Source organism: Chinchilla lanigera, unplaced genomic scaffold (assembly GCF_000276665.1).
Source record: "Chinchilla lanigera isolate Chin_1 unplaced genomic scaffold, ChiLan1.0 scaffold00073, whole genome shotgun sequence".
Taxonomy (NCBI): domain Eukaryota; kingdom Metazoa; phylum Chordata; class Mammalia; order Rodentia; family Chinchillidae; genus Chinchilla; species Chinchilla lanigera.
This window is the reverse complement of record NW_004955474.1, coordinates 6,411,970-6,425,272: the sequence shown is the minus strand read 5'-3', so window position 1 is coordinate 6,425,272 and position 13,303 is coordinate 6,411,970. Positions and strand designations below refer to the sequence as shown.

Here is a 13,303-nt window from a genome sequence, read left to right as displayed (position 1 = left end):
TCTGCAGGGCTGCCAGCCTGGGCAGCATTCATGAAGATGTGGATGCCATCTCCCTGCTGGTCCTGGGGCGCCCTCACGTCACCAGTGTCTGACTGTAGCCCTCCAGGAGCCAGGCAAGTCCTGTTATTATAGGTCAGTTCTTTTGCTCAATTCAGATGGAGATCACGAGGGTGCCACGTTATTGGATGTGGTCCGAGAAAGTGCCCCAAAGAGATGGGGACCTCACCTTCCCCCTGCATAGTACTTTCGTTGTCTCTCACCACAGAAAAAGGATTTCGGGACACATCAGTGAGAGGCGCACTTAACTAGACAAGACTGGCCAGCGAGAAAAATAAGACAGGAGCTGGGCTTGAGGACTTAAAGGAGCATAGCTCAGACCGGCCATTATCAAGAGAACCGCACCAGCTTTCATGGCTCCATGGGATGGGCAAAGGGCTGCCGAGCTCCCACTGGTCGGACACGGCCTCACGTTTAAGGGATTTCTTCCTAGGGTAACGTATGGATCAACAGGCCCCCTTGGCGACATCCTGGCGCCCCCTGCAGGCATAGTGGACGCACCACACCAGATTCCTGTAATCGGAACTGGAGGGCACATCACACAGTTAGCAAAGAGCGGTGGGTCTCCATTGTTAGAAGGTAAGAGGTCACAGGTTAAGGCCTGACATCCCACCCTGGAGGACATCCCACCCTGGAGGGTACCGTCTGCTGCACTGGCAGTGCCCGGCACAGATGCTCCCTGGTGGCCAGTCTCCACCCACCTCACTGCAGCCCTGTCCCTGGAAGCTCCACATCCCAGACCATCCCGAACCTCACCTGGCTTCCCCGCAAGCACAAGACAGACCCAATGAGTGGGTGCTGCCCTTCTGGAAAATTTATTTATTTATTTAGGTCTTTTTGAGACAAGGTCTCGCTATGCAGTTCAGGCCGGCCTTGAGCTCACTTTGTAGCCCAGGCTGGTCTCGAACTCGCAACGACCCTCCTGCCTCAGCCTCCCGAGTGCTGGGATTACAGGTGTGTGCCACCATGCCCGGCTTGGGAAGTTTATTTCACTTCCCTGTCAATGACTCAGTGAGGGTCAGGGGCATCCCCTAATGCAGAAGCAAGAGAACCCAAGCTCTGAGGTGATGGCGGCTGTGCTCATGCAGCAGGAATTCCCCCCTGGGCCAGCACCTGTGGCCAGCACTCACACGCTGCTCCCGGCCAGACCTCTGCTGGCCAAACCAACCTCGGGGGTCCTCTGCACGTAAGAACTCAGCTTCTGGGTTCACCTTCTAGCTGGTAGGATTTTTTTTGTCAAAGTGCTGTCCAGAGCACTGTCCTTCACATCCATGGGATGAACGTGCCCGCTGTGCTGCACCTGTGTCACTGCTGGCTATTATTCCTTAAAAACATATGCCACAGGGCCGGGGACATAGCTCAGCGGCACAAGCGCCTGCCCGGCAAGTGCAAGGTCCCGAGTTCCATTCCCGGTACAAAGAGCAACAACCAAAGCATTCCACTGCTTGGCTTTTCAATTCTTTGGACTTGTTTTTTTTAAGAGGATTTGAACATTGCTTCCTGTTTGCTAGCTTACTGTGTTACTCCTACAGTGTGACATTACCCCAAAGGAGATGAGGCATGACAGCTTGAAAGTACTGCTACTCCACACAGACTGGCTTCGGCTTGCGTAGAACTTAAGGCCAGCCACACGTAGACTGGTCCACAGGCAGCTGGGAAGGAGAAATGAGGAAGGCAGGTATGGCAAGAAGTAACTTAGTTATATTCTAGGACATCTATTCTACAATCTCCTTTCTCTTAAACATTTGTATGTATTCTAAGCAATGACTGTTGGCATATAGACACACAATGCCTGACTAGGTTGAACTGTATTACATTGTCATTTCTATAGGTCGTCTCTACAGCAGGATGGTGAACCTTTTAGAGACTGAGCGCCCTAACTCTCACTCCAAGCCTACTTATTTATCCCAAAGCGCCAACACTGCAATTAAACCTGAACACTGAGGGTTTAGTGTTTTGTTTTTTTTTTTTTTTGGTCTTTTTGAGATAAGGTCTCGCTATGCAGTTCAGGCTGGCCTTGAGCTCACTTTGTAGCCCAGGCTGGCCTCAAACACGGAAGGATCCTCCCGCCTCAGCCTCCCAAGTGCTGGGATTACAGGTGTGAGCCACCACACCCGGCCCTTGAGGTTTTAGTTCAGAAGATAAACTGTTACCTGACGCTCGGCCTCTGGGGTGACGTGGTTGTGTGCGCCCAGTGCAGCTCACTGGCCATAGGTTCGCCACCACTGCTCCAGACTATCAAGGAACTCATACAGTAACTGCCATAGAAATAAGTTATCCGTGGACGCCATGTAAAATTTTCTAGTAGTCACATTAAAAAGACACGTTTCCGTAGGGTAGTGATTATCACGTTCGCCTCACACATTAAAAAGACACAGGTAAAATTAATTTTAATAATGTATTTGATGTATAAAATATTTCAACTTGAAATCAATACATCAATGAAATACTTCACATTCTTTTTCCAGAGTGAGTTTTTGCAATTAGGTATTTTACACTTAGAGGACTGTCCATCTCCATCAAGCCAAGGATTATGTCCACAGGGAGACAGGAAAGTCTAGGGCAAGAGTTACAGGCCTTCCTCTAGTTCTCCAGCCTATCCTTTACTTGGGAGGGAATTTATAAAAATGTAGTAACCTTGTTTTTCTTTTTGTAGGGACTACACAGAGGTTACCTTGAGTCTGTTTTTAAATTCCAAAAATTAAAAAGTATAATTAGCTTAAAACATGAATTAAAGGCTACATTCGTGGGGTGGTTTTTTTTTTTTTTTTTTTGGCTTTTTGAGACAGGGTCTTGCTGTGCAGTTCAGGCTGACCTTGAGCTCACTTTGTAGCCCAGGCTGGACTTGAACTTGCAACGATCCTCCTGCCTCAGCCTCCCGAGTGCTGGGATAATAGGCATGCGCCACCACGCCAGGCAAAGGCTACATTCATAAGTTGGCTTAAAACATGAAATTTAAAACTGGTGCCCTTCCATAGTGCATATGTTTCTTCTTTGTAAGAATCTTTTTTGTCCATGTCTTGTACGCTAACCATTCTGAAGATAGTGGTACATAGTATATTAACTATTGCTGTTCTTACTATTTTAGGAAATCTCTTAAGAACACAAACCCGAGGGCAACTCTACTCCTCCAGCGCAGGGTGCAGTGCTGCCCCGTCGGCACACTCACGCTCGTGGCCTAATTGTGCTGATTAATGCCGAGCAAGGGCCCTGTGCTTGCTCATTGGCCCAGCATCTGGCCTAGCCGTGGGCACTGTCACCACCAAGCCAGTGTTTCCGGTGCCACCACTGACACCCGGAACAGCTGCCGCCTCCACTCCGGCCCGTCCACAGACGTCACCTATGCCGACGTGTTTCAGGCCCGGAGTGACAAGTGCTGAAGGAAAACAATAAGGAGCACAGCGGCAGGGCACGCGGGGGACCCCGACGTGTGCAGATTCTGGGCACAATGCCTAAGAAGCCTCCTTGAGAAGGTGACACTTAAGGAAAGGCCCACAGCCGTGAGCAAAGATACAATATTCCCACCAGGCGAAGTGAAGAGCGAATGCCAGGCCTGGGCAGAGCGAGTCCACCCGACGGTGGGTCCCGAGGCTGAGCGCGCTGGAGGTGCTGGGTAGGCAGGCGGCAGTAGGAGAAGCTCAGGCTTCGCGGGAGTGGCCGGGTGAACAGCTGGAAGCACCCGCAGCGCGGGCAGGAGCAGCGCGGGCAGGAGCAGCGCGGCCCTACTCAGGGCTGGAGAGTCGCTCCCTGCTGGAACCACTCCACAGGGTCTGTGCGCACTTGGACAATCTGACACTGTCCTACAAATTATAGTTCAGTAAGACAAAAAAATAAATAAATACATTGAAACAGTCCCTGGTTGCTCATTCTGATCACTGGAGCTGCACACAGAAAGCAGAATGACCAAATGTCATGGACGGTACCATAGTGGTAGGGGTCGGTGTAAGTGAAAACACTCATGTATATGCTTATCTACCTTCTTCTGAAACGTAAAGATCAGAATAGCTTCCTAAAATACAGCTTGGGCAGCGAGTAAAGATCACCAGAGAATAACATGCTCTAACTTTCCATCGGGGCTTTTTTCCTAAAAAAGAAAGAATCCATGTCTTATAGAGACATCCATTTAGATGAGCATATGCATTTTTCTTGTTTTCATTAAAATATTTTATTTTTTTCCTTTTATCATTAGTGTCTATTCATTTTGCAAAATCTTGGGTTTAAACATATATATTTTGATTAACGCCCCCATTAACAGATCAGAGTTTTTTTCAGTGGGGGGGATTTTCGAAAGTGCTAAAATGCATATGCTTCCCATAACTTCAGGTGAGTACAATGGGCAGAAGAGTCCTAAAGGTCACTTCAAATCCTGAAGAGCCCCAGGTTTCATGCCAGGAGACCTTTGCTAGCAAACAGCTGGATTAAAATTTAGGCAAATATACTTTAAATCTTCCTCTTCTAGTCCTTACTTCCGTGACATATTCTAACACACCGTTTATTTAAAACTAAGCATGTGTTTACAAGGCCTGAGAGTGTTTTGTAAAAGTTTGTTTTCAGAGTTCCTAGATAAACGTTATTGGCTAATTTTTTATTCTATCTTCATTTTCCTTTGCTTCATCCGTCTTCTTCTCTTTCCACAAATTTCCGAGGACAATTCCTAGGAAGAGGATTATTCCTACTGTCCGGTTGGAGGTGAATTTATCCCAGCAGTCTGCAGGGCTGTGGATGTCCAGGGTGCGGATCTGTTGAGGAGGAACACAGTGCTGCGTCAGGACTCGACTGACCCTGGCGCATCACAGATAAAGGAACCAAGGCGGGGAGGAAACACTAACCAGTTATGGAATTGGAAGTAACCAAGCCCTGCTGTAGCTGAACTGCCTCCAAGTAGGAAAATCTACGCATCTGTCACTACAATCAGCTAAGGTGCGTCCTGTTTAGGAGCTCCCGGCTGGGGGGTGGGAGCAAACGCTCTGAGAAGTTCTCCACAGGAGGAGCATCCTTAACCCTCAACCCGAAGGCTCCAAGAGCCAGGGCTGGCGCGCGAGCGGACAGGAAGGCCCGAGTGGAAAATCCCACACGTGGCCTCATGTGACAATGCAGTCAAAGCGAGGCACAGAAGTACTGCCTAAAACTGCCCTCAGGCTATGATGAAACAGGAAATGAATGCATTTTGTGTTTAGATTTGGTTACCATCCCTGAGACAGCTTAATGCATATACAAATATTTAAAAAAAAAAAAAAAAAACCCAAACCTAAAACGCTCCCAGCCCCAAGCTCTCAGGGAAGGGACACTCACCCTGTCCTCAGCGAGCCTTTCCCTACCCAAACCGGGGAAGGCAGCCTCCCTCAACGCCCACCTGCCAGCGGCAGCTCTTTCTGTGGAGCAGCCCTCCAGGGCGCACAGATCCGCCTGGGCAGGATGACTGCGCAGGGCTCCCTGATTTGCTGGAATACACTGAGTATCCCTGGCTCCCGTTCACCAAAGGACCACCACCCCGTTTACCATGACAGCTAAAGATGCCCGCGTTTCTAAACCCCCTCCCATCCCCACTTGAAGGGGACCCGGAGACCCTATGGGCAGCTGCCAGCCTCCAGCACATAACCCCTTCCCCCGCGGGAGGGAGGGTCTCCAGATACACTGTGAGTCTCAGGGCCGTCTCCTCTGCTCGGGGAAGTGGAAGACAGTGGCTGTCCTAAAGCACTGCCTTGAGGACTGGACAGAGGACCACAAATGCAACTTAGAATATAAAGTGGTGGGTCCCACACCGTTTCATAATATTTGTGATTGTTCTCAAAATTTCTGCCTTCCTTTGCCATCTGATATTCAGGTGTGTACATACTTAAAATACTAATGCATATCCACTATCAGCCCAGACAATTAACGCAGACAGCCTGAGCTCAGCTGAGTTACCGCCGGAGGGAGGCTACGGAATTCTGGAGAGGGAAACAGGAAATCCAGGGAACCACCGACTCATACCTTTAGCGTTTGTGGTGAGGACACGGCGCAGCGAATGCAGCCTACCCGACTCTAGTCTCCCTCATACCCTGTGACTGGTCCGGCCTACAGTGTTGCATACTTTACAAAAATCTGGGTAACGTAGAACGCTACCTCAGTCCACAAATGCTTTCGTTTACAATTTGGCTCACAAACAGAAACGTTTGGTAAAATTTTGTTTTTGTGTGTGAGATCTGCACCGGGTGCTGAACACCACCAAAGCTACTTTTCCTGCAGGAACCTGAATGTGGCCATCTTTTCCAGAACTGTGGAAGGAATCTGAGGTACCACCGTAGGTCAGCTATACACAGGTTCACTAACACCTTTCTGATTCTATTCAAAGAAAATACCAGCAACATTCCTACAAAATCAGTCCATCCCCTCTGATTTACTCAGAATTAGATTTAGTCATTCATTTTACAAGTCAGTCACAGAGGCTTGTGGGGGAAGGGATGCAGCGCTGGGTGAACGCCTGGAATCACCACTTCCTGCCTTCCAGGCAGCACCTTCACCTTGCCGTGTTTAACATTTTGTTTCATATCTTATCTGGCGCTGCTTTCTATGCCAGTGGAAACCAACCTTCTGAAAGGTTAGTTTGTTAATCATAACCAGAAACTCAGATTTCGTTTAAAAAACAAACCAAAACACCCAAGTTTTTCTTAAAAAAAAAAAAAAGTATCTCAACTTAACCTAGACATTGTTTTGGACACTACTGAAAATTTTCCAGAGACATGAAAAGGAACTCCAGGAAAACTGAAGGGGACATCCAGGCTTAGGTTTATATTGTTTATTTAAAATAACACAGCTTTGGCTGGGTGTGGTGACATACACCTGTAATCCCAGCACTTGGGAGGCTGAGGCAGAGGATCACTGCCAGTTCGAGGTCAGGTGGGCTACAAAGTGAGTTTAAGGCCAGCCTGAACTACATAGTGGAACCTTGTCTCAAAAAGAAAACAAAACGGAACAAAAACACAGCCTTTTAGTGACAAGTTGGATGCGGGGAAGGGAAGTTCAACACAGGGCAAGTTTTGAAGTTAAGTTCCTTGCCCAGCAAGCAAGAGCAGCATTCTGCACACACCACCTACGCCAAGGAAAAAGGAGCGACAAAGAAGGAAACGGCCAAACCTGGTGCGCCAAGTGGGCGGCGACGGCGAGCAGCGCGGCGTAGTAGGGCGGGGTCTGGGCGCAGCTCGCGCCCGCCAGGCTCAAGGCCCCCAGCATGGCCACGCTGAAGCCGCCCAGCCACCACTTGGTGTCCTCTCGGAATAGCAGCGCCGTGGACCCGAGGCCGAGCAGAGCATCGTCTCTCTTGTCCTGACAGCAGGAAGTAATAAGAAACTGTTTTATGAGCGAACCCTCAGACCACACAGTTTGTACTTGTAAGCGCGTAATCTGGTGGCATTCAGATGGTCCCGAGGTGCGGAACTGTCACTGCTATCTAACTGCGAAGAAATGGTCTTTTTAGAACAGGCGGACACACCAAGCAGCGAGAGATGGCAGGCCTGGCAGAGGGGCTCACTGCTGCGGAAACCCTCAGCCTGCTCCACCCCACCGCCGTGCTGTCTCTGCATCCTAGGCCGCTGGGGACGCAGGTGACACGGGAGCTCAGCTCCTATCACACAGCTCCCTCCTACCTTGGAGTCCTCAAGTCTCCCTAACTTCTGGCCCACTGCAGTTTCAAGCCTGCTAAAACCGCAGGTGTCTAACGTGCTCACTCAGCACTCACCCACATCCATCCACCGCCACTTCTTGCCCAACTTACCCCGCCCTCCCCCCACCCCCCTTACACAGCTAGTCTGGATGGGGACTCCCACCCAGCTACCTGGTCTCTCCCAGGAGCTACACTTTGTATTCTGGACTGTACTGACTGAAAAACTCATACTCATGAAATGCTAGTGATCAGAATTATACTATTTGTGATCATGAAAACTCACAAACAACTTCCATGGACGTGTTGTTAATTTGAAATAATTACGGCATGCTAAGACCGTGAACTATTATGCAGTCTTAAAGGGACAACGGCAAGATATCAGTAAAAATAAGGAAAAGTGTTTATTACCTAGCCCACATGAGAAAGCTGCCCAGAGAAATGGTCAGAGGCAGCACAGAGGGACAGGGGAGCATGGGGTGCTGGGGCCCGGGGCTGAACCTCAGCCCTGCCACCTACTATGTGATGAGGTTAAGTCACTTCTCCCCATGTCTCATCTGTAAAATGGGGATAATGAAAGTATCTTCCTTGCACGCTCCTATGGGGAGTAAATCAGTATTTGCAAAATATTTAAAACAAAGGCAAGTCAGTGCCTGGTGTACTGTAAATATTACTTAAATGCTTGAAAATAAAATAGAATAAATGAGTTCAACTCTTTGATAAACAGAGATAAACACGAAATAACAATTTTGCAGGGGTCAGGAATTGTGACTTTCTTTTTAGGAAAGAAGTCCTTCCCCTTGTTTGGCTCTTACTGAACAGTTCTTATAAAACAACATCCAAACCCAAGTTAGAAGACGTAGTACTCTTCACCTGATGGGCATAAATGGTATCGTAGATCAGTGTCCACATGACCCCAGCGAAGTAGAGAGGCAGACACACGGATGGGTCACAGGAGCCCTTCACGGCCGACCAGCCAAGCAGCGCGCCCCAGTTGAACGTCAGCCCTGCAGGGGGACACAGAGGGAAGCTGGGTGGACGGTGGGTTCCAAGGGAAGGGGGCTGTCACCAGGTACGGCGCTGCCCCTGCGGGGCGGGGTGGGCTGTGCACCACCAGCTCCATGAAGTCTTAGTCCATTCGTTCCATCTTGCAAGAGGGGAAATGGGCTGAGTTTACTCAGCTAGCAAGGGCACTGCCTGCTGAGGTAAACAGAACACACATCCCACCGACTGCGTTTGGCTCGGCCATAGGTGGTGGTGGCACTGGGGCTGGAGCTCAGACCCACGGACTCATCTACAAATGGACAGGAACATGTTCACAACCTACAGGCCTGTCTCCTGAGGACTGTGGGGAAATGCCCTCGTGGTGACAACTCCCCAGTCTCCTCCTGCAGGCTCCAGATGGGAGACGGAGCTTCCGGCTGGACCACCCTTCCCATGAGGCCCTCTGGCACCTTAAACTCAACGTGCCCCATGCCTTCTCTCCTAAGCCCTCTTTCCCTTTTCTGGATAGCTGCCCTCGGCCGCCTCAGTGCCTCTCCTCTGAGCTCCCGGGCACTTGTCACGCCATGGGGCGTTCCAATGGCCTCCAGATCTGCTGTCTCCTCTAGCTCCTTAGAGATGGTCAATGTGCCATCATCCTTTTTGTCTCCCAAGTACTCAGTGCAATTCCTGACACAACATAAAAGTAGAGGTTCAATACATGTTTGCATTAAGTATACCAGTTTTTCAATATTATCTTATAGTCTGGAACTGCATGTCTTCCTCTTACCACAATATTCCCAGGTCAGTTAAGAATGTAAATTTTCACTTTTTTTTAAGTAACAATGACAAGAGTATCCAATGGGAGGTCTCAGGAAAGGATACACATTCCCTCACAACTTTCCTGCAAGCCAGGCTCAGTTTCCTGGACTGTTTTTGCCCTTTTATCAACTAGTGGCTCACCAGAATCACGTTAGGACTATTCTACCATCTTCTAGAAACAGGATAAAGGAGTCAGGGAGCAGATACTTCCCTAATAAATTTTCCTTACCTATCCACCCCTCTTCACCAGCAATTACTGTATTAAGTATCTGCGCAGATGCCGGGCCACATACAAAGGGTGCTTCTCTTTCAGTCACTCACACATTACTACTGGAGAGACCAGGAGGTGGGCCTAACGCTGTTAAAACGGGCATGGGAAGCCCCAGATGGACTTCTTTGAGGAAGGCACAGAAGGGGAGGCAGCTGCCCACCCGGCAGTGCTTCCTACCCTTCAGGGTCCCTTGACTAACCCTTTCTCATGACACGCCTAGATCTCTCAAAAGCACTATGAAAACACCACAATGATAATCATGGAAAGGTATGCAAGAACTCCTAGCAAAGAAGAATGACTACTTGGCCCCTTTCATGAATATTCTTGGTTTGGAACACTTCAGGACAGTCCACAAACATATACATATATAACATAGAAAAGTCGAAGGAAATAGTTGTTTCCAGCTCACCCAGGGCTAGCTGAGGCCAGTACGTGATTCTCTTCATCAGCGGGTAGGTGATGACGAGAAGCAACGACGATGCTCCCAGAGCTATACTGCAAACAGGAAAAGCAGGGTGAATGTCGCCATCACTTGGGAAGCACTGAATACAGGAAGACACTGTAATACTATTTTAAAAATCTTAAATAATGGCTTTTGTTACGGAAAGTCTAACTCTGCACTTCCGCTTTTCCTATTATGAGGGATGACTAGAAAAGTATTGTATGTTGACTAAACTACCAAACAAAGTAATAGCTGGCTCATCACCGTCTTCACGACAGCCCAGGACCCAGGCAGTTTTACTCTGCTTCCTCTTTGCCGATGAGATGAAGTAATTCACTGCTGTCACACAGCTTTTTTGTAGCCGAGCTGAGACTGAGACCCAGAGTCCAGCCTGCTGACCACCACACACGGCCTCTTTATTTTGGTGGGGGCGCTGGGAATCGAACTCAGAACCTCACGCTTGCCAGGCAGGCGCTGCACTGAGCTACCTCGCTGGCCCCACACAGCCTCTTTAAGCCATCCCAAGCCTAAGCGTCTAGCAGACAAGGCGTCCCAGGAGAACTCCTTTACTCCTGGGGGGAGTCAGTTCTCAGGAAAGGGTGCGCAGCCGACCTAAGATGCTCTTCAGTTCCTGCACTCCAGCTCACAGCACGCCCAGAAGCAGCTCCCAGGGGGGTTCTCGGGTTATTCCGGCTGCCGGCACACGGCCTGGGTGAGCCTCAACTCTACAGTCAGGCTCATTTGCTGACAGCCCCTCCCAGCTTTGTCTTTTTTCCCTCCTTGAGCCCGTGGTAAACAGGTGGCAGTCGCACAAAAGTGCAGTTGTACCTGTCTAAGAGGTACAGGAAGGGGCGCTCCTGTTTTCCCCTTGTCACTGACTAGATACCTGGCCCATCGTTGAGTGGTTCCAGCCAGGGGAAGAACATAGTTCTTTCTGAAAAATGAGTCTACTTGCTCGTGCTTCTCTGCATTTTAGAGATAACCCCCAGCATAGAGTGTATACACATGCGCGTGCACGCACGCGCACACACATGCACATACAGCACATGCAAACTTAGCCTTTGAAGAAGCCTGCGTCCCTTAGGGGACACAAAACACAAACATGCAAATGTGGTTCAGAACACATTCGGTATTCACCTCTTAACTCTCAGCTGAAAGCACCGTGGGCTTTGCTGGCACTGTCGTTCTGTTTTGCAGCACTTGCGATTGAACCCAGGTCTTCTCGCTGAGCTACATCCCCAGTACCTCTCTTATTTCTAAAATTTTGAGACAGGGTCTCACTAATTTGCTAAGTTGCCTAGGCTGGGCTCCAGCTTGAAATAATCCCGCCTCAGTCTCCCCCAAGAATGCTGGGATTACTGGGTGTGTGGCACCGTGCCTGGCTGGCTGAAGGTATTCTTGGGGCAGATTTTAGTGTGCAGTGCATTAACGTATTTAGGCCTTGTAACTTACAGATCCTGGATAGGCAGCCAATAAGCAATTTTGGTGATAAAGATTTTTCTATTTTACTTTATTCTCACTTTCTCCATCTCAAAGGAGAGTCTATGTATGCTCACGAAAAACACATGTAATATACCTGTAATGATTCAGACACAGAAGAACACCCAGTGCCATGGTCAGCTGTCCCCCGAGAAAAACCAAGGACTGAAAGGCTGAAATGTCTCCGGCGGCTATTGGGCGATTTGCTGTTCTTGTAACCTTAACACACAAACAAAGACAGATGCCTTAGCCTCACGCAGATGCCGTCGCTTAAACACTTCATCCAGAGGCTTTCTCATGGCACGCACTGAGGGACAAACCCAGCGGACCCTCGAGTTACAACTGGCTTAACACGCGAACAACTTAGGTTATGACCCAGATTTCAGTTTTAACTTACGACCAAAGTCTTGAGTTATGATCTGAATGCCGGTAGCTTGTGCTCCCAGATGGGCTCGGACACAGATTTAACCCTCAGAGTTCCGGAAGGAACATCGCAACACCCTTTGTTGTATGGGGTTAGCCGAGAAATCCTGGGCCAATGTCTCTCTGAGGACACCGAGATCTGCCTGTACACAGAGACACTCTGAGGGCTGCGCGGAGGAGCCCGAGCCTTCAGTGGACAACCAACCAGCCCTCAGGAACGCATTGGGTTCATAAGTCAAGGGCCCACCGTGTGAGTAGAGTGAAATCAACACTGACACGCTGTCAGGAATTAAAACCGCCTATTTAAAGGAGCTTTGAAAAGGGCTAAAAATTCCCATTGCCATTCCCCTTTCAGTTGATCCCCAACCTTATCTCCAAACAAACGAAACAAAGCAAATTCCTTATCTAGCTCTTTAGACACTGAGCATCGGGACAGTAAGTTCAGTTTCCACAGAGGGGGAAAGTAACGGGCCATCTCAGGAAAGGGGAAACTGCAACACGTTGGGTAGGGCTGGTATAACAGCACAGGGGATGCTTCGAGCATGGGAAGCGCTACCGCCAGAAATCAGATGGGAGGGGAGGGTGATGTAGCTCAGCGGCACAGCGCCTTGCTTGGCAAGTGCAAGGTCCTGAGTTCGATTCCCGGTTTAAAAAAAAAATCAGATGTGAACAGAAAAGGCATCACTTCAGCTGGTCAGTGGAGTGCTTTTGCCAGCTACCTAAGAGGAGACTAGGACATCACACTGACCACGCTTACATGGCGGGGTGAATTCCCTGTGAAACACTGTGAACAGAGCTGCTACGAAGATGAATCATACACACTGCTTTTCTTTCTTTATCAAATATGATTAGCCTAAACTCAACCACAAATAAAGAACACTACCAAAATTTTCAACATTGCTAGCAATGAAGAAGACAGGATCTGGGATTAGAAAGCCCAGCATCTGAATTCTACCGGCTGTGTGAGTTTTGGCAGATTATTTAACCTAGCCTTGGGTCACTTATCTGTTAGAGGAAATACAGAGGGAGAAGGAGTAACAGCCTCTTACGTACAGGGTAAGTATAACCCTGTAAGGAAATGCACTGTCTGCGGCACACAAACAGCAATCACTGTAATCTATTAGTAATTTAACTTTTTTTGGTATGGTTGATAGCAAACTGCCCTACGGGTTAAATCCAGCCTCCCGCA

At 49.0% G+C, this 13,303-nt stretch overlaps 1 protein-coding gene across 1 annotated transcript in view; it reads right to left on the bottom strand.

The window, feature by feature from the left end:
- Nucleotides 1–3,137: 3,137 nt before the first annotated feature.
- Coq2 (coenzyme Q2 4-hydroxybenzoate polyprenyltransferase) overlaps nt 3,138–13,303 on the bottom strand; it is an 18,727-nt gene continuing 8,561 nt past the window's right edge. The window contains 5 exon segments of the mRNA XM_005415401.1: nt 3,138–4,796; nt 7,174–7,362; nt 8,570–8,703; nt 10,180–10,265; nt 11,789–11,910. Of these exon segments, the coding sequence (XP_005415458.1) occupies nt 4,635–4,796; nt 7,174–7,362; nt 8,570–8,703; nt 10,180–10,265; nt 11,789–11,910 (693 nt within the window). The 3' untranslated portion in view covers nt 3,138–4,634.